The 19,566-nt window shown below is 53.0% G+C and overlaps 1 protein-coding gene across 3 annotated transcripts in view; it reads right to left on the bottom strand.

The window, feature by feature from the left end:
- The window catches only part of CELF3 (CUGBP Elav-like family member 3), an 85,730-nt gene that overhangs the window by 6,777 nt on the left and 59,387 nt on the right, over positions 1-19,566 (bottom strand). For 2 of the 3 annotated variants that reach the window (XM_077920797.1, XM_077920796.1), the window contains exons 6-12: positions 18,669-18,812; positions 9,483-9,633; positions 7,858-8,007; positions 6,946-7,011; positions 5,854-5,964; positions 4,838-4,981; positions 4,376-4,519 (exon numbers count right to left, since the gene is read on the bottom strand). In XM_077920797.1, coding sequence (XP_077776923.1) covers positions 4,392-4,519; positions 4,838-4,981; positions 5,854-5,964; positions 6,946-7,011; positions 7,858-8,007; positions 9,483-9,633; positions 18,669-18,812 — 894 coding nt within the window. In that variant the 3' untranslated portion in view covers positions 4,376-4,391. Of the gene's footprint in view, positions 1-1,111; positions 1,196-4,375; positions 4,520-4,837; positions 4,982-5,853; positions 5,965-6,945; positions 7,012-7,857; positions 8,008-9,482; positions 9,634-18,668; positions 18,813-19,566 lie in introns of all 3 variants that reach the window. The other variant, XR_013391064.1, reaches the window with a different exon arrangement.

Below are 19,566 nucleotides of genomic sequence, written 5' to 3'. Positions count from 1 at the left end.
AGCCAAGGAGCCTGCATTCGCTCCATAGGACGCACACACATTTCCCCTTAATTTTTGGAGGGGAAAAAGTGCATCCTATAGAGCAAAAAATACGGTACACTCTTTATATAATATGAAATATATGAAATCACATAAACAGAAAACTTATGAATCTCTAAAAGTCACAAAATATGCACTCTTAATGGATTTCATATATTTCATATTATATAAAGAGTGTATATTGATATCATATCATTGTATTTGGTCACCCTGTTGCCTTGGATGTCACTGCGATTGACAGCTGTGTGGCCCCATCTTCCTATCCAATTTACAAGGGTGGGAGGTCTGGCTGCCTAGTTTACAGGTACAAAATGTGTGTCGAGTGTGCCTGAGACCCCATGTAGCAAAGGTGGAAGGTGGGTTTTTTTTTCGGGGGGGGGGGGGGAGAGACAGGATCAGGGAGTGGGTGGGAGAGGAAAACTTTGTAATAATTTTTTTTACATTCGCCCACAGAACAAAAAGCACAAACCAATTGCACAGAGCCACCAGCCAAATGCGTCTGAGAGATTAAGAAACAACCGTACAGACAGGCAAAAGAAAAAAAGGAACAACACACAGCACAGGCAAGAAAATCATAGAAAAGAACAGGCCACAGCGATATGGTGACGACAGCGGTAGAAAAGGTGACCGAAACCAAATACAGGTAAATTGGAGGGTGAGGCCGTGTTCTCAGGTGCGGCATCTTGGAGTCTTAAGGGATGGAAGGGGCAGAGGTGGTGCCCAGTTCAAAATTGAATTGAGACTCTCTTTTTTGGAGTTTGGGGACAGAGATGGGGTGATGTGTGGGTGCAGGGGCCCCTGTGTGTGTTTGTGTGGTGGAGGGGGGGGCTTGTTGTGCAGGGGGAGGCATGGGAAGGGGGGAAAAGGAAGGAGGGGGAGATAAGTTCACCAAACGAAAACTACGTTCCAGAAACTCACGGCACATCCAGTAAACGCTAAACCACGCAGACGTCATGCAAAAAGAGTGCAGCTCGGATCACATGACGTTTTTGTTTGTTTGTTCTTTCCAAATAATAAAGAATAATAATAACAATCACTTTTCTTTTTGTTCATTCCAGAGGATGCAACTTACAAGGGGGGGCGGAGCTACGTCTCTCGCGACAGGCGAAGGGGTTGGCTTAGCAACAGAGTCGTCTCAAGATATGATTGCAACACCCTGTCGGAGGGAGGGAGGGAGGGAGGGAGGGAGGGGTGGGTGGGCGTGGTTTTGAGCAGCAAAGAAAAAAAAACGGGAGTTTGGTTTTCTTTTCGTTTGTTTTTGTGTGTGTGTGTGTGCGCGCGTGGAAAAACGAACGGTTCTTTAAATTATTATTTTTTTTGCAACTTCACCGATAAGAAAAGGGTTTTCTAAAAAAATAAAATAAAAAGGACATTTAGTCAAAGGAAAACGACACTGCTTACTGACACATGGAAAGAAGACACGAGACAGGGAGGTTTCGACTCTGGTCACTTGTAAACTCCCAGCATGCATTGGGAAGAAAATGTATGGATTGCGTTGTCACAACTTTCCTTTTTAAAGAAAAATTGTCCCTTGATTCTTTTAGGACAGGTGTGGGGGAACCAGTCCCAGTCACTGCAAAGGATATTAGACTCCCCCCCCTGGCTTAACCCCCCCCAAAGCACAACCCACAACTGACAATGGTCCTTAAGTGAGACTGGTGGCGAGGCACAATCTGATATGACTAATTATACAAATCCACTATTCAAAAAATAATGTTCATCTCCATTGCACCTTTCTCAATTTCACCAAGCTGCCGGGCAAACAGTTCTACAAATGTTTTTAATCTTCATTTGTTCCCTTAAAAAACAAACAAACGAAAAAACGACCCCCACCTGTCCAAACTCATTTCTGACACTACTCTGAAACCCAACCACATCTTCTCCCCGAAAAGCAGGGCTGAGATGGTGAAACCATATATATATAAAATGCTTTTCCAGCTTATCAGCTGGAGATGATCCTTACTTGCCCTGGGCAACTAGGCCAACATAGCTGTCTGCAATCCAGCTTACCAAAGCCTCTGTTGAACTTTTTGCCAACTCCTTGGGTTAAAAAGAATGAATTTGTAACACTCCAGAATGGAAAGTGGGCCATAACTGATTGAGGGGGGTGTTGGAGGAGACAACATCCCAGAATTGACTCCTGAAATTTAAACATACCAGGAGGAGAGAACACGCGCGCATACAAGATTTCCTTGATTTGAAAACAACATCCCAGAAGGGTCACCTGGGGCGATGCCCTGCACAAGAGGGCCACCCTCACCAACACCTGACAAAGAAGCTTCACACCTGGAGAGATTTATCTGTAGGTGGGGAAATGCGAACGAGAGCAAAGGCATGGTGTGACAGGTTATAATAATAATAATTTATTATTTGTCCATCTGGCTGGGTTTCCCTAGGCACTCTGGGCGGCTTCCAACAAAGATGAAAAATACATTAAAATGTCACACATTAAAAACTTCCCTGAACAGGGCTGCCTTCAGATGTCTTCTAAATGTCAGGTAGTTGTTTATTTCCTTGACATCTGGTGGGAGGGCGTTCCACAGGGCGGGCGCCACCACCGAAAAGGCCCTCTGCCTGGTTCCCTGTAGCTTTGCTTCTCGCAATGAGGGAACCGCCAGAAGGCCCTCGGAGCTGGACCTCTGTGTCCGGGCTGAACGATGGGGGTGGATGTCATGCCACACCTAGACACTAGTGACTCCTGTCCTCTCTCCCCGAACCCTCCTCACATGCAGGTCTCCATTGAGCCTCCACCCTAAAATATACATCCGCAACGGCTGGGATTGGACTGTCCAATTGCTCTTGAAGCCTTTAGAGGAGGCTGCGCGTGGTCTCTCTTAGGGGCGCTGACTTGAGCCCCAGGTTATGGGTGCCCAAGGGTGACGTAACATGACATCATGGCGTCACGGCGCTTCTGAGGGCTGGCAGGGTCTCCGACGTTGTCTGGTAGAAACCGGAAGTCGTGTCACAGCCCTGTACTGTGGGTGCTAAGCACCCGTGATTCTTTTTTGTGTGTGGGTGCCCTGTCACCCTGGGACCCCTAGACCTGGTGCCTGTGTCTCTCTGTCTGCCCAGACCAGGAACTCGTGCAGAAATACAACAGCAGCAGCAGTAGCAGGCCCAGCGGCCTCAGAGGAGGCGCCCTGTGGCTGGCGCGGACCTTCTCTTTTCCGAAAATTGCAAACCTTTGCAAAGGTGCAGAGCTCAGCCACAGCGAGGCAAAGAGAAGTATCACCAGAGGCATTCTGGGTAAATAAAGATGGCTCTGGCGGCAGCCTCCTCAGCGCTGTTAGCTGTTTCTGCTGCTGCCCCCCCCCAGTGCCCCCACACTTGTCCAGGCCCCCTCACTCTCAAATGCAAGAGCACAAATGCTTAATTTGAGATCTTGCCAACTCTGCTCTGCTAAGGCTGGCTAAACGTCCCCGTACTCTCCTTGTATTTAGAACTGGGTTGAGCACAGATTTAAATATTGCCTTCTCTGCCCCCTCCACTTTGAAACATCTGCCACCCCCCCAAAAAATATGACCAGGACTGTGTCGCCCAGTGGCGTAGCGTGGGGGGTGCAGGGGGGGCCGGTCGCACTGGGTGCAACATCTGGGGGTTAGGGTGCGCAAATCCACGGGTTAGGGGGCGCAAATTACTTGCCTTGCCCCGGGTGCTGACAACCCACGCTACGCCACTGGTGTCGCCCCCTAATGGCTGGGAGGACACTGTGCAGAATAATGTCGGCCAGAACACACAGTACAACGAAGAGGCAATCTGTGGCCCCCAACCTCAGGTATTGCTGGACTCCAACTCCCAACAGCCCCAGCGGCCAGCGTGGCCCCAATGGGCAGGGATGGTGATGGAAGTTGTAGCCCGGCCGCCTCTGGACGGTCACAGGTTCCTCTCCCCCTGGCCTTGGTGCTCGGTGCTCTCCTGTGGACTCTGGTAAGACCCCCAGCCAAAACTTGACAGCGGGTTGAAACATGGGCTTGCAGCAACTGGTGCAATTGTGTAAAGAGAGATATTTTGCATTTTGAGCTCTCTGGGCCTGTTGGGTGCTTCATCAACATGTCCCTCAAAGAAGCTACTCCAGCAGGAAGGCATTGGGGTCGATGGGCCAGGAGTTAAGGAAAACAAGCTTTCTCGGAAGAGCTTTTACGCTGCTATTTCCCTCTCGGATCCTTGCAACCGGCCAACCAATGCATTTTGAGGGACTTCCGGGGCGTGGGGGTCAGGTGTCGTGGCGCTGCGGTGCCCTCCCTCCAACCCTCGGCAGACGAACGATGCCCAATAGGCCCGTCTGCCCCAGCAGTGTCTCCTAAGCTCCCTCGCCTTGGAAGGGGGGAAAACCCACCTGATGGGCAGCCGGTTCAGTAGGGCCGGTTGGCGTCTTTAGGCCTCTTGAGCTGGACTTTGAGGCGTTTCATCCCAATCTGGAAACCGTTCATGGCCTGGATGGCAGACTGAGCGCTGGCGGGATTGTCAAAACTTACGAATCCTGCAAAAGGCGGAGGGGAAATGGACAAGGAGAAGGGAGGATGGGGTGGGCGAGGGCCTGCTGTGACCTCGCAGCATGCAGACGGAGACCGTCCCCCCCCTCCGTAGAACCCACCCCTTGTTGGCTTGGTTTCTAAAGCAAAGGTTTAAGTTGATAGTCCCTATGAGGAAGGTGGAGAAGGCACACTAGCAGGATGTTTCTCTCTCTGCGTGCCAAGTGCGAGAAGGCCGCTGGTTTTTAGCCTCTGTGGATTGCGGTCCCCCATGATTTGGGGGGACCCTATTCTCTTCCCCCGGAACCCCGCTAGGCTATCCCTACCGAAACATTTGCTCTGATTGGTGGCCCGGTCCACAAAGACTTTGGCGGAGATGACGTTTCCGAAGGGAAGGAACATCTGCAAGATCTCGGAGTCTGTGAACTCCTGCGGCAGGTGGTAGATGAAGATGTTACAGCCCTCGGGACCTGGGAGAGGACGGCCATGTTTCGGGATAAAGGAAGGCGGGAGGGAGGGAGGAGAGAGAGAAAGAATTGTTCATTGAGAACATGCTGGAACACAGAGGGAGCTGGCTGTGCAATCCACACACCCTGTAACATTTAGATGGAAAAGGGTACAGCGTTATAAAGGGCAGGACTAGCCGTCTGAGAAACAGTTTCTATCCAAACGTGATTTTGGTTTTAAACACATTGTAAGGAGTCTCTCGGATGCGGGTGGCGCTGAGGGTTAAACCACAGAGCCTAGGACTTGCCGATCAGAAGGTCGGCAGTTTGAATCCCCGCGACGGGGTGAGCTCCCGTTGCTTGGTCCCTGCTCCTGCCAACCTAGCAGTTCGAAAGCACGTCAAAGTGCAAGTAGATAAATAGGTACCGCTCCAGCGGGAAGGTAAATGGCGTTTCCGTGCACTGCTCTGGTTCGCCAGAAGCGGCTTAGTCCTGCTGGCCACATGACCCGGAAGCTGTACGCCGGCTCCCTTGGCCAATAAAGCGAGATGAGCGCTGCAACACCAGAGTCGGCCACGACTGAACCTAATCGTCAGGGGTCCCTTTACCTTTACCTAAGGAGTCTCTGTGGGAGTATATTGTATTTAATTATGGGGTACCAGAGTTTTTAGGGGGCTAACCAGGCTGGGATTGCAGACTTGTTGGTTTTTGAATGTCTGATGTAGATTTTTTTCAATTTCGTTGTTCTGTATGGGACAATGACAATAAAGATTATTGTATCGAAAGCGAGACATTGCCGGTGCCTCAAGACCTCCACAGGAAATAATGGAAATAATGTCTGCAAATCAACGGCAGCTGTGGGGTGGGTGGGGAAAGGGGCTCGGTGACCCACCTACCTTCCCGCTGCTGCTGCTGCTGCTGTTGTGGAGGCGGCTGCTGGGCGATGATGGTGGCTGGCTGTTGCGGGAAGGCCGGGCTGACCAGTCCGTAGGCGGCAGGGTAGGCGGCTGTGGGGGGAAGTGGGGCAGAGTGAAGCCTAAGCTCCTCACATCAGCCAAGCAACAGGGGCAGAGAGAGAGCGACAGGCCTGCGGTGTTGCCCGACCTGGGGAAGAACACATTGCAGGCACTGCCCAGGCAGAAAACCTTAAGGCACAGAGCGGGCACCCTGCCCTTCTAGGAATGGACAAAACTATCAGCGTTTCCAATCTTGTGTATTTCTGAACCATTTTTTTCCTTGCCAGCATTTTATCCTAAGGTACACATTTTCACATGCAGGTATCCTTAACACACACTTTTTAAAAACCAGCAATTTACCCCATTCTTGGGAGTATTTCTGTAGGTGGTTTTCATCAATTCATGCATATACCGTATTTTTTCGTGTATAAGACTAGGTTTCCCCCCTAAAAAATAATGTAAAAAATTAGGGGAGTGTCTTATACACAGATATCTCTCTCCCTCCCCCATTTTATTAAATCTGAGTCCCCCAAAATAGGGGGCATCTTGTACATGGGGGCATCTTATAGATGGTTAAATACAATATATATTTTTTAAAAATGCGCACTTTCCTCTATTGTGCGTTTTTTGTGTTTGGAGAACTGCATGGTAAAATCTGAAGCGATGCAAACTTTGAAGGACAGCTGTGTTTCAGTTCCCATCATTATTCCAAGAAGTAGGCATGAGGGAGCTTCACGCCGACCGCAGAATCAAACCGAATTTCTCCCTCCTCTCTGGACCCTTCCCAGATCTCACTGGACCACAAACCCCACAGTTCCTGAGCGCTACTAGCCTGTGGGGTGCCAGAGACATTCCCCATCCCCGACGTAATAGATGCGGCATTCTGGGAAAGCCAATGAGCCAACAGCCCTGGCGCCATCTTGGCCATAGAGCAGGCACCACGTCTCTGGCGTTGCCTGGACAACGAGGCCTTGGCAAAAGGAGACATATCGGCCCAGAATCCTATAGATCCCCATTCTCCACCCTCCATACCTGTATAGTGCTGCATCCCGGCGTACGCCTGCTGCAATGGGTCCACGGGGGCTGCTGGGCTCTGTGCTGTGTCAGGGGGCGAAGAGGAAAGAGTACACATTTATGAGACTATAATGGCCTGCTTCACACACACAAAGCAAAACAAAATATATCTCCAAGTCGGCACGCCGGTCCTGGTTTTGTTTCCTAAGAACCAACCACATTGTGCAGCCATGGTTTGTTGCTAAATAACTGGGTGCACTCTTCCCACCTTGGATCAAATCTATGCTTCCAGGTGCCATAAGAAAGCTGCAGAGATAGCGCAGAATAGTGCGCACCCGGGAAATGATCTCTTTCAGCTTCTGCCTTCTGGAAGAAGGTCCAGGGTTATAAAGACCAGGACTAGCCGCCTGAGAAACAGTTTCTATCCAAATGCGATTTGGGTTTTAAACACAGTGTAAGGTAGTCTCTAGGGACGCGGGTGGCGCTGTGGTCTAAACCACAGAGCCTAGGGCTTGCCGATCGTAAGGTCGGAAGTTCAAATCCCCACAACGAGGTGAGCTCCTGTTGCTCGGTCCCTGCTCCTGCCAACTTAGCAGTTTGAAAGCACGTCAAAGTGCAAGTAGATCAATAGGTACCGCTCCGGCGGTAAGATGAACGGCGTTTCCGTGCGCTGCTCTGGTTCACCAGAAGCGGCTTAGTTATGCTGGCCACATGACACGGAAGCCGTACACCGCCTCCCTCGACCAGTAAAGCGAGATGAGCGCCGCAACCCCTAATATAGGATTACAGTGGTGCATTTGGGGTTGTGTGTGTGGGGGTGAAATCTAGGTGGTCTCAAGGACTTGGGTGTCCAGGAAAGAAAGACCGAAAAACGGGGGATGGAGTTTGTGTGATCAGAGGGAGAAGGAGACCCCGGTGAGCCTCAGATACCTGGGTATGGATGGACGCCATTTGTGTAAATGGCCTCGGAGGCCGGCTGCCCCGTGCTCTGCGTGGGAACAGGGCTGTAGCCGTTGACGCTGAGGGTGGCCGGGATGGCAGACACTGGGGTGGCGGCAATGGCAGGTGGCGTGCTGGTCCCTGTGGAAGAAGGCAGCGAAAGGTTGGCGGGGCACCAGAAACCTCACCAGGGCTCCGTGATGGAGCCGCTCGTGTCCATAAACCCCCGAGGTCTGCCCTTCTTGAAATCACACAAGCACCAAAGTTTACTCCTCTACGCAGCTCAGGCTGTCAGATCTGCGTGCAAAGCCTCAGTGGGAATAAACGGTGCCAGGCTTTGCATAAGACATCGTGCGTATTTTCGGCTGCTTTGCATAATCTATTCTAGCTAGAATTTCGCCGCTGCTCACCAAGTTTCAAGGGTGTCATAAGGACCGGAATGGATTTGAAAAAAGAACAAACAGGGAGCCTCTCATATTTTGGACTCTGGTTGAATTGCGCCCAGGTCTCTTCTCATAGCCCCATCTTAAGATGAGCTCTGACTACCCCCCATTTGAACTTTCCTTCTTAATAGCAAGAAGCCTGAGAGTGCCTATGAGCAGGAAGTCAGGGGAACTGAGTTCCCTTGCCTTAAAAAAACTAAATACCGTATTTTTCGCTCCATAAGACGCACTTTCCTCCCCTAAAAAGTAAGGGGAAATGTGTGTGCATCTTATGGAGCGAATGCAGGCTGCGCAGCTATCCCAGAAGCCAGAACAGCGAGAGGGAGCGCTGCGCTGTTCTAGCTTCTGGCTTAGCCACGCGAAGCCTCTTCACGCCACGGGGAGCCTTCATCCCGCTGCCCTGAGGAGGCTTCACGGGGCTATCCCTGGCTTTTGCGGGAGGTGGGGGAAGGGACAGAGGGGCTGCCCTCTGTCCCTTCCCCCACCTCCCGGAAAAGCCCGCAAGAGCCGCGCTCCCTTTAAAGAGCCATGCGGAGCATGTGTGCAGCTCTTGGAGGCTTTTCCCTGAGGAGGGAGAAGGGCAGCCCGTGGGGGGAAAGCCTGCAAGCGCTGCACACACGCTCCGTGTGGCTCGTGAAAGGGAGCATACAGGCTCTGCTCAGCGCTCCCTTTAAAGAATATTTTTTTTCTTGCATTCCCCCTCTAAAAGCTAGGTGCGTCTTATGGTCAGGTGTGTCTTATGGAGCGAAAAATACGGTAATTAATATATTTTTTTTGTCTGGGGGGCTGGAATGGCTATGCCTAAGCCAAAAATCCACCTATATCTGTAATCAGTAAAGTTGCGGCCATTTTCAATCCAGATTATTGTCTCCTTGAGTTTATTAATCACGTCTTAAATTTAGCCACTGCCCGGGGGAGTGGCACTGTGACTCGGACCGCAACAAACAAACAAACAAACAAACAAACAAAGAAACAAACAAACTGCTTGGTGAATCCCCCCCACCTTTTTCTCCCAGGAAAAAACCACATATTGGGAGTGGGGAACATTTTGGACGCCTTCCGGAAAACCCTGGTTGGTCACAGTGCCGATTGTGTGTTTGTGTGCCCTGTGAGGGAGGCAGAGCCCACGTCCCCCCATTTCCTGTCTGGGCCTCCTTGGCCCCCCAACCTTACCTGAGGAGGTTGTGATGGGGGTGATGGGGGTGGCAATGAGGCCGTTGGGGTTGATGGTGGCCATCTGCTGCATCTGAACGGCGGCCATCGTCGCCATGGGGTTGAGGTAGGCAGAGTGCGTGGCAACAAGAGCTGCCTGTTGCTGCATTAGCTGAGGGCAGAAGAGCGGGGAAAGGGGGCAGGAGAGAGGGGGGGGTCAACAACAACAACAACAACAACTTATTAATTATACCCCGCCCATCTGGCTAGGCTTCCCCAGCCACTCTGGGCGGCTTCCCAAAAAATATTAAAATACCGTAATACATCAAACATTAAAAGCTTCCCTAAACAGGGCTGCCTTCAGATGTCTTCTGAATGTCAGGTAGTTGTTTATCTCTGATGGGAGGGTGTTCCACAGGGCAGGTGCCACCACCGAGAAGGCCCTCTGCCTGGTTCCCTGTAACTTGGCTTCTCACAGGGAGGGAACCGCCAGAAGGCCCTCGGAGCTGGACCTCAGTGTCCGGGCAGAACGATGGGGGTGGAGATGCTCCTTCAGGTAAACGTAAATATAAAGCACCATGGATGTCCACAGAGTCTGGCCCTACAGCCCCATCAGCATCCTGTTATCTGACCGTCCTGCATCTCCTCCCCAGCAGGGGCCAGAGTATTGTCTTACCAGAGTGGTGCATGCTCTGGTTATCTCCCGTTTGGACTACTGCAATGCGCTCTACGTGGGGCTGCCTTTGAAGGTGACCCCGAAACTACAACTAATGCAGAATGCGGCAGCTAGACTGGTGACTGGGAGTGGCTGCCGAGACCACATAACACCGGTCTTGAAAGACCTACACTGGCTCCCAGGACATTTCCAAGCACAATTCAAAGTGTTGGTGCTGACCTTGAAAGCCCTAAACGGCCTCGGCCCAGTACAGTCATACCTCGGGTTACAGATGCTTCAGGTTGCGCATTTTCGGATTGCACACCGCGCCGAACCCGGAAGTACTGGAACAGGTTACTTCTGGGTTTTGGCACAGGCGCATTAGCGCTAAATCGTGCTTTGCACATGCACAGAAGTGCCGAATGGCAACCTGTGCATGTGCAGACGCAGCGCTGCGGGTTGAGAGTGTGCCTCCTGAATGGATCACGTTCGCAACCCAAGCGTCCACTGTATACCTGAAGGAGCGTCTCCACCTCCATCATTCTGCCCGGACACTGTGGTCCAGCTCCGAGGGCCTTCTGGCGGTTCCCTCCCAGTGAGTAGCCAAGTTACACAGAACCAGGCAGAGGGCCTTCTCGGTGGTGGCGCCTGCCCTGTAGAACGTCCTCCCGTCAGATGCCAAAGCTTCACCCCCCCCAAAAAAGGCCAACAACTTTAGCTTCCCACCCCTCCCTTCATGGTTAGATCACTTCCAGAATTTTTATACTGGGAGTAGATCACAGTCTCTTGTGAGTTGGACATGACTGCTCTAGGCTATCTGAAAACTCTGCTTCCTCCTTCCCTTTCTCTAGAGGAGTGCTCGAAACGGGCTTCGTTCGAAGGCAAATCGTTATTATTTTGGTGGTGGCCAGCTCAAAAAAGATCCACCCTCATCCTGTTTTCAGCAGACTCCCAACAAAGCAAGAGATGGAAAGCTCGTTTTTATTGCATTTTGTTGTTGTTGTTGTTGTTTAGTCGTTTAGTTGTGTCCGACTCTTTGTGACCCCCTGGACCAGAGCACGCCAGGGACTCCTGTCTTCCATTGCCTCCCGCAGTTTGGTCAAACTCATGCTGGTAGCTTCGAGAACACTGTCCCACCATCTCGTCCTCCGTCGTCCCCTTCTCCTTGCACCCTCCATCTTTCCCAACATCAGGGTCTTTTCCAGGGAGTCTTCTCTTCTCATGAGGTGGCCAAAGTCTTGGAGCCTCAGCTTCAGGATCTGTCCTTCCAGTGAGCACTCAGGGCTGATTTCCTTCAGAATGGAGAGGTTGGGTCTTCTTGCAGTCCATGGGACTCTCAAGAGTCTCCTCCAGCACCAGAATTCAAAAGCATCCATTCTTCAGCAATCAGCCTTCTTTATGGTCCAGCTCTCACTTCCATACATCACTACTGGGAAACCCACAGCTTTTACTATACGGACCTTTGTCGGCAAGGTGATGTCTCTACTTTTTAAGATGCTGTCTAGATTTGTCATTACTTTTAAGCTTGAAAAATCTTAGAAGGGGAATGGTTGTGAGGCAGCAGCGAGTGGCTTTCACAAAAAGGAACCCACACTTCTAAATTTACCCCTGCACATAAGGTAAGGCTCCTCCTCTTAAAAATAAAATCAAATCCCTGCATGTAGAAGATTAGCATCTCAGGGTGAATAGTTCTTGTCCTTCATTCTTCTTGGCCTGCCAGTTATCTATAATGCAGCTTTTTCAGGGGGGTGTTAATGGAAATCCCTTCCTTTTAGAAAGCTAGCGTCTGAAGGATAAGGGCCATAGCCTAGCTTACACCCTGACATGCTAGCTTTCTAGATGCGGTGAGATGATCTTAAAGAAAAGTGCGTGTGTATGCACACATCAGCGTCCCTGTTTGTGTACTGAGCCGGGAAACGCCCCCCTCCCCAAAACACAGTGTCAGGGGTTCAGGAGCAGAGGGACAGGAAAGGGAGGAATTAGAGACCGAGGGAGAGGAATCCGAGGGAGAGGTCAGCGATGATAGCCGTCCGAGGTCTCTAAGTCTCTCCAGCGAATCAGAGGATTCACAGAAAGGGGCTCCCGTGGTCAGAGCTAGGGGGTTGCCAGAGGGAACACCTCAGGAAGGAGGGGCCAGAGGGGACTCAGAGAGCAGCAGCTGGAAATCGGGACCAGCTTCCCCACCGGAGAGCAGTAGGGGGGAGGAGCCCCAGGCATCGGCAGCAGGCAGCTTTCCGTCAGCGGAAGGACATGAGTCAGGGTTAGCCACGCCTGCATCAGAGAGCGAGGAAACGGTCAAAAGGAAGGTCAGGGGCAGCGCGCGCGCGCCAAGTTCAAATGTACAAGAGGGTGGCGCAATGAGCAGCCCGGAGAGGGAGCCGGGTCCCAAAGCCCGCCGAAGAGAGGGGGAGGAGTCCGAGGGGTCCGCATCCGAGGCGTCCAGGAAGGAAGGCACCCCGGGGGGTAGTAGGACCCAGAGGCGGAAGGAGAAACGAAGAAGGTGGAGTAAGGCTAGAGTCTTAAACTGGTGTACAGGGGGCGGAGACTCAGACGAGGCTTCGCTGGTCTAGGGTCTAGACGTAGAGACGCACGCTAGGGCTCGAAAATGGGAACTAAACTTCAATAAAGACTTTTGTACAGTTCTGCTGGCTAGCGTTGGTCTTCTGTGAGCTGGGACCTGGAGGCAGTCTCTGACAGTAAGCCTCGTCTCACATTTTCATCGGTTTTCTTCGCCTCAAGCATCGCTACGGGAGCGAGGCAGGGAGGGCAGAAGACTGGTGCCTTGCGAGCTCACAAAAGTCAGGCGAGATGACTACAGAACAGAAAATAGCTTCCCTGCAAGAAGCGGTGACACAGCTCAGCGCTGAAATAATCGCATCCAGGAAGAGAGAAGAAGAAGCGGCGGCTGCCTGCAGAGATCTTCAAGCCAGGTTGGAAGGGCTTGTGAAGCAGGGGCTACCGGGACCCAGATCCGAGGGGATTGGGTTGGGGAAGAGAGGAGGCAGCATTGTATCTCATTTTGATGGGAATTTGCAGCAGTACCCCAATTTCCGAGCAGACGTGCTGTTTGCGCTGCAGCTGCTGGATAGAGACTTTAGAGATGAGCAAGAGAAAGTGGGGTTTATCTTGTCCCATTTGCATGGGGACGCGAAAGCATGGCTGCGCAATCTGTGGAGGGATAAGGATCCAGAGCTCCAAAGCGCAAATGCATTCATTAAGGCAATGGACTCCTGTTTCTTATCAAACATAGACATTGACATTGCCCGGAAAGACATATTTGGGCTAAGACAAGGGAAAGCCAGCGTAAGGCAGTATCATTCCCGGTTTTTTGCATTGGTCAACGCACTGAATTGGGATAAGGATTCTCCGCCAGTTAGAGACCTTTTTTTGGAGGGATTGAGCCCACAGATCAAGGATGAGATGGCACGGGGAGAGAGACCCACAACCACTCAGCAAGTGGTTGAAAGAGCGCTATCGATTGGGGTGAGGCAGGAAGAACGCCCATGGAGCAAAGAAGAAGGGCGTTGGGGACGCACACCAGCGAGAGTGCCCCCCCTCTTGCCCAGAGATGCAGCGCGTGCGCAGTCCACGCCTCCACAGGGAGGGGGCGAAGAGCAGATGGAGATTGGCGGTGCTAGGGCTCACTCAGCTACCAGAGCCTTAACACCGGGAGCAGTAAAACCGAAGCTGCCTAGAGGGAACAGGAAGTGCTATATATGTGATAGTGGACAGCACATGGCGAAAGAGTGTCCCCAGAGGCTCCACAAGCACACTGCAGCTTCAGTGACAGTACTGGAAGCAACTCAGCAGAGAGAACCACAGCAGGGAAACGACGGAGTCTGGCTGGAAACGGAGGCACTGGGGCCCAGCCAGACGAGTCAGTGAAGCAGTCCCCAGAGATTTTGCAGCCCACAGACCCCCTCCCGCCCAAACCAGTGGTGCAGCTCACCGCATCGCTCCAGCTGCCCAATGGACTCACCTTAGAAGTGCCTATTACAATTGACTCTGGCAGTAATGCAGACTTTATAGGACTGGAATTCATTCAACAACACAACATAGCGCTACTGCCAGCCACGCTGCCCCTGAAGGTTGTCACGGTGGATGGCAGGGAACTGCTAGGGGGGCAGGTGGTGCAGCAGACGCCGCCGATGGTGATGCAAATTGGGAATCACCGGGAGGTCATCAGCTTCAATGTCACCCAACTGTCGGACACGCCTGTAGTATTAGGCATGAGTTGGCTGCACAGGCACAGCCCAACATTGGCTTGGTACCAGCGCCAACTGACTTTTGGCTCCTCCTACTGTGCGGAACACTGCATTATACCCAGCCCAGAAGGGGAAGAGGAAGACCCGCAGTTACAGGTGGGCACGCTGCAAGCAGTACCCCTCAAGTATGCGGAGTTTTTGGAGGTATTCTGCGAGAAGGAGGCGGACAAGCTACCTCCTCACAGACCCTATGACTGCAAGATTGACCTCCTGCCGGGGGCGACGCTGCCAACTGGGAAACTGTACTCCATGTCTGAGGATGAACTGCAGGAACTCAGGGAGTTCATAGATCACAATTTGAAGCGTGGGTTCATCCGGGAGTCAAAAGCGGTGGGAGGCAGTCCAGTATTCTTTGTGAAGAAGCGGGACACGCCCCAAAGGAGGCTGGTGGTGGACTATCGAATTTTAAACTCGAAAACCAAGCCCTCAGCCTTCCCCATGCCCAAGATAGACGACCTGCTCGCGACGGTGCGGAAAGGACGCGTTTTCACCAAGTTGGATCTACGTGGGGCGTACAACCTGATTCGCATGCGCGAAGGCGACGAGTGGAAGACGGCCATGTTCACGCCATTGGGTACCTACGAATACAGAGTTATGCCCTTCGGATTACAAAATGGCTCTCACTGTTTCCAAGCCTTTATGCATCATGTGCTGGCGGGGCTCCTTTACAAGAAGTGCGTATGCTTCCTGGACGACATCCTGATTTTTTCAGAATCGCGAGAGGTGCACGAGAGGGATGTCAGGGAAGTTCTGCAGAGACTGAAGGAGCACAGGCTGTACGCCAAGCTGGAGAAGTGCCAGTTCGACGTGACGGAGGTGGACTTCCTGGGCTACAAGTTGTCGGACAAGGGGCTCGCCATGGACAGCGCCAAGGTTCGCGCAGTTTTGGACTGGAAAAGCCCACGCAATCGGAAGGAGGTCCAGCGGTTTGTCGGCTTTGCCAACTTTTACCGCAAGTTCATCAAGGGATTTGCCATGCAGACAGCGGCCATCACCGACACGCTCAGCTCCAAGAAGAAGAAAATCATCTGGACGGAGCAAGCGGAGCAGTCCTTTCAGAAACTCAAGCGTCTCTTCGCGTCCGAAGAGCAGCTGCTGCATGTGAATCCCAGCAGACCCATGAGAGTGGAGACAGACGCCTCAGACAGAGCCGTGGGAGCTGTCCTGTTGCAACAAGACCAGCAGGGGGACTGGAGGCCGTGCGCCTTCTACTCGAGGAAGCTCAGCAAGTCAGAGCAGAATTATACCATCTGGGACAGGGAGTTGCTAGCCATCCCATGCAGCATTCAAGGCATGGCGGCACTTCCTTATCGGAGCCAGACACACAGTGCAGGTCCACACGGACCACAAGAATCTGGAGTACTGGCGCACGGCTAGGTTCCTCAACCAGAGACACATTAGATGGGCAGAGTTCTTCGCGGACTTCGACTTCAAGATAGAGTACATTCCAGGCGACAACAACGTGATGGCGGATGCATTGTCTAGAAAGCCGCAATACCTTGAGGAGGCGGCACCGTCGGCGGCCAAGCACATTTTCGCACCGGAAGCGTGGGCATGCGCGTCGGCAACCGTGGACCTGGACGCCGTACGTCGCGCGCTGCGGGAAGACCCCTTCGCACAGGCCAAGATGGAGGAGGTGCACAGGGGCACAGCGAAGGCCGACGAGTTCCAGATACGCGATGGGTTGCTCCTCCACAAGGGAGCACTCTACGTGCCGGGAGACGACCTCCGCGCAAGGGTACTGCAGCAGCTACACGACGCTCCCACCGCCGGGCACTTTGGCAAAGAAAAGACGGTCGAACTAGTAGCCAGAGACTTTTGGTGGCCCAAGATGCGGGGGGAAGTAGCGGATTACGTCTCGAGATGTGACACCTGCCAAAGGGCCAAGTCAGTTCACAAACCGCCGGCGGGACTGCTGGAACCGCTGCAGACACCGTCTGAACCGTGGGAGAGGGTGGCCCTGGACTTCGTCACGGATCTGCCCAGCTCGAGGGGAAAGACAGCAGTGCTAGTGGTGGTGGACATGTTTACTAAAATGGCACACTTCATTCCGTGTGCGAAGGTGGCCACGGCAGAGCAGACCGCCAAACTGTTCATAGACCACGTGTTCAAAGTCCACGGTCTGCCACGGTCTATTCTCTCCGACCAGGGGCGACAGTTCATCTCGAACTTCTGGCAGAAGCTGATGGGCATCCTGAACGTCAAAGTCAATTTGGCGTCGGCGAGACACCCACAGACCAACGGGCAAGCGGAGAGGGTCAACGCCATCATGCAGCAGTACTTGAGATGCTACGCCAATCAGCAGCCCACGACATGGGTGGACTACCTGCCACTCGCCGAGTTCGCTTACAACAATACGAAGCACGTGTCGACGGGGGTGACGCCGTTCTTCGCCAACAACGGGAGGCATCCCAGAACCTTCCCAGAGAGAACCTTCACAGAGAGTGGGGGAGGGGGAGCCACAGGCAGCGGAAGACTTAGCGTCGGAGTTGCAGGAAGTCCACGAACAACTCAGGAGGCAGTTAGAACTAGCAAAGCACGCATACAAAGTGCAGGCCGACAGGCACAGAAGAGTTGGGGAAGACATACAGGTGGGAGACTGGGTCTGGTTAGCAGTGCAAGCAGTGCCGACCAGATCGTTAGCGAAGAAGAAGCTAGGACATAAGCAGCTAGGACCTTACCAAGTCCAGGCACAGGTCAATCCAGTGGCCTTCCGGTTGGCTCTTCCGGAGGGTTCCAGAATGCATCCGGTGTTCCATAGATCGGTGCTCACGCCCTACAAAGCACCTCATAGATTTCAGGAGCCAGACACAGCACCAGACCCGCTCAGAGAAGGGCCCAGAAAGGGGGGGTCGCCAAGGAGGGGGCACATCAACGAGGTCACAGAGATTTTAGACTCGAGATGGGGGGAAGAGGGAGTAGAATATCTCCTAGCCAGAGAGGGTACCCCGGCCAGTGCCAACAGCTGGGTACCGGACTATGCTTTGGAGGAGCCTCTGCTCAAAGAGGAGTTTCATGCCCTCTTCCCACACAGGCCCATGCCAGCCGAGTATTTCAACGACTGGCTCTTCACACCCACTCTTTCAGCCAGCACATTCCAGGGGTTCGCCTCGGACAAGGAACAGGCCCCAGTCACGAGCTCCCAGGTGGGTTCGCCACCGGGGTCTGCCTCAGACCACTCTTATTGGTGGGACGATCGACAAGAGGAGCAGTGGCGCAGGAAGTGGCTGAGGGGTCCTTGGCTGGGACAACCCGAAGAGGGGGAGGGGGGCGAGACGGACATGGACGTGTTGGGGGAAGACGTGGGGTTCGAGCACGGAGACAGAGAGATGGAAGCAGAGGAGAGCGACGTCGACGAGTACATGGGGGACGAACTGTATCCTGCACGCACCCCCGCTACGACGGAGCACCCAGTACCCACACCGGAAGGAGGGGAGGGGGGAAGGGGGGCTTCGAGGGGGGGATGGATGTCAGGGGTTCAGGAGCAGAGGGACAGGAAAGGGAGGAATTAGAGACCGAGGGAGAGGAATCCGAGGGAGAGGTCAGCGATGATAGCCGTCCGAGGTCTCTAAGTCTCTCCAGCGAATCAGAGGATTCACAGAAAGGGGCTCCCGTGGTCAGAGCTAGGGGGTTGCCAGAGGGAACACCTCAGGAAGGAGGGGCCAGAGGGGACTCAGAGAGCAGCAGCTGGAAATCGGGACCAGCTTCCCCACCGGAGAGCAGTAGGGGGGAGGAGCCCCAGGCATCGGCAGCAGGCAGCTTTCCGTCAGCGGAAGGACATGAGTCAGGGTTAGCCACGCCTGCATCAGAGAGCGAGGAAACGGTCAAAAGGAAGGTCAGGGGCAGCGCGCGCGTGCCAAGTTCAAATGTACAAGAGGGTGGCGCAATGAGCAGCCCGGAGAGGGAGCCGGGTCCCAAAGCCCGCCGAAGAGAGGGGGAGGAGTCCGAGGGGTCCGCATCCGAGGCGTCCAGGAAGGAAGGCACCCCGGGGGGTAGTAGGACCCAGAGGCGGAAGGAGAAACGAAGAAGGTGGAGTAAGGCTAGAGTCTTAAACTGGTGTACAGGGGGCGGAGACTCAGACGAGGCTTCGCTGGTCTAGGGTCTAGACGTAGAGACGCACGCTAGGGCTCGAAAATGGGAACTAAACTTCAATAAAGACTTTTGTACAGTTCTGCTGGCTAGCGTTGGTCTTCTGTGAGCTGGGACCTGGAGGCAGTCTCTGACACAAGCCTGCACCGTCCCCCTCCCCACAACTCCGGGCTCCTAGAGCGAAGGGGAGCCTCTTACTGCTTGGGTGTAGGCACTGTACACCCCAAACTGCAGGGCGATGGGGCTGAACATGCCCAGCTGGTTTGCCACTTGCTGCATCCGGCGGAGACCCCTCTCCTTCTCCGTGTCGGCAAATTTCACCACGAGGCTGGACGAGGCGCCCTGGAAGGAAGAGGGAGAAATTGAGGTCTCCAAGAAGAGCAACTTTGCTGAAGCTCAGGCAGACTTTCCCAAGCTGGCACCCTCGAGAGACAGTGTGGTGCAATGGTTAGCGTGCTGGGTTGCAACCCGGGAGATAACAGGTTAATAATAATAATAATAATAATAATAATAATAATAATAATAATTTATTATTTATACCCCGCCCATCTGGCTGGGTTTCCCCAGCCACTCTGGGCGGCTTCCAACAGAATATTGAAATACAATAATCTATTAAACATTAAAAGCTTCCCTAAACAAGGCTGCCTTCAGATGTCTTCTAAAAGTCTAGTAGTTTATTTCTTTGACATCTGGTGGGAGGGCATTCCACAGGGCGGGTGCCACCACCGAGAAGGCCCGAAATATCCCCACTCAGACACGGGCCAGTCACTCTCTCCCACCCTATCCTACACCACAGGGTTACGAGATGTGAGGCTACAGGGAACCAGGCAGAAGGCCTTCTCGGTGGTGGCGCCCACCCTGTGGAACGCCCTCCCATCAGATGTCAAGGAAATAAATAACTATTTTACTTTTAAAAGACAACTGATGGCGGCCCTGTTTAGGGAAGTTTTTAATGTCTGATGCTGGATTGTTTTTAATATTCGGTTGGAAGCTGCCCAGAGTGGCTGGGGAAACCCAGCCAGATGGGCGGGGTATAAATAATAATAAATTATTATTATTATTATTATTAAGGGTCAGTGGACACCTGTTTAGATCA

This window comes from Podarcis muralis, chromosome 16 (genome assembly GCF_964188315.1).
Source record: "Podarcis muralis chromosome 16, rPodMur119.hap1.1, whole genome shotgun sequence".
Classification (NCBI taxonomy): Eukaryota; Metazoa; Chordata; class Lepidosauria; order Squamata; family Lacertidae; genus Podarcis; species Podarcis muralis.
Note: the sequence above shows the minus strand (reverse complement) of the source record. Positions and strands in the feature narration are given on the sequence as shown.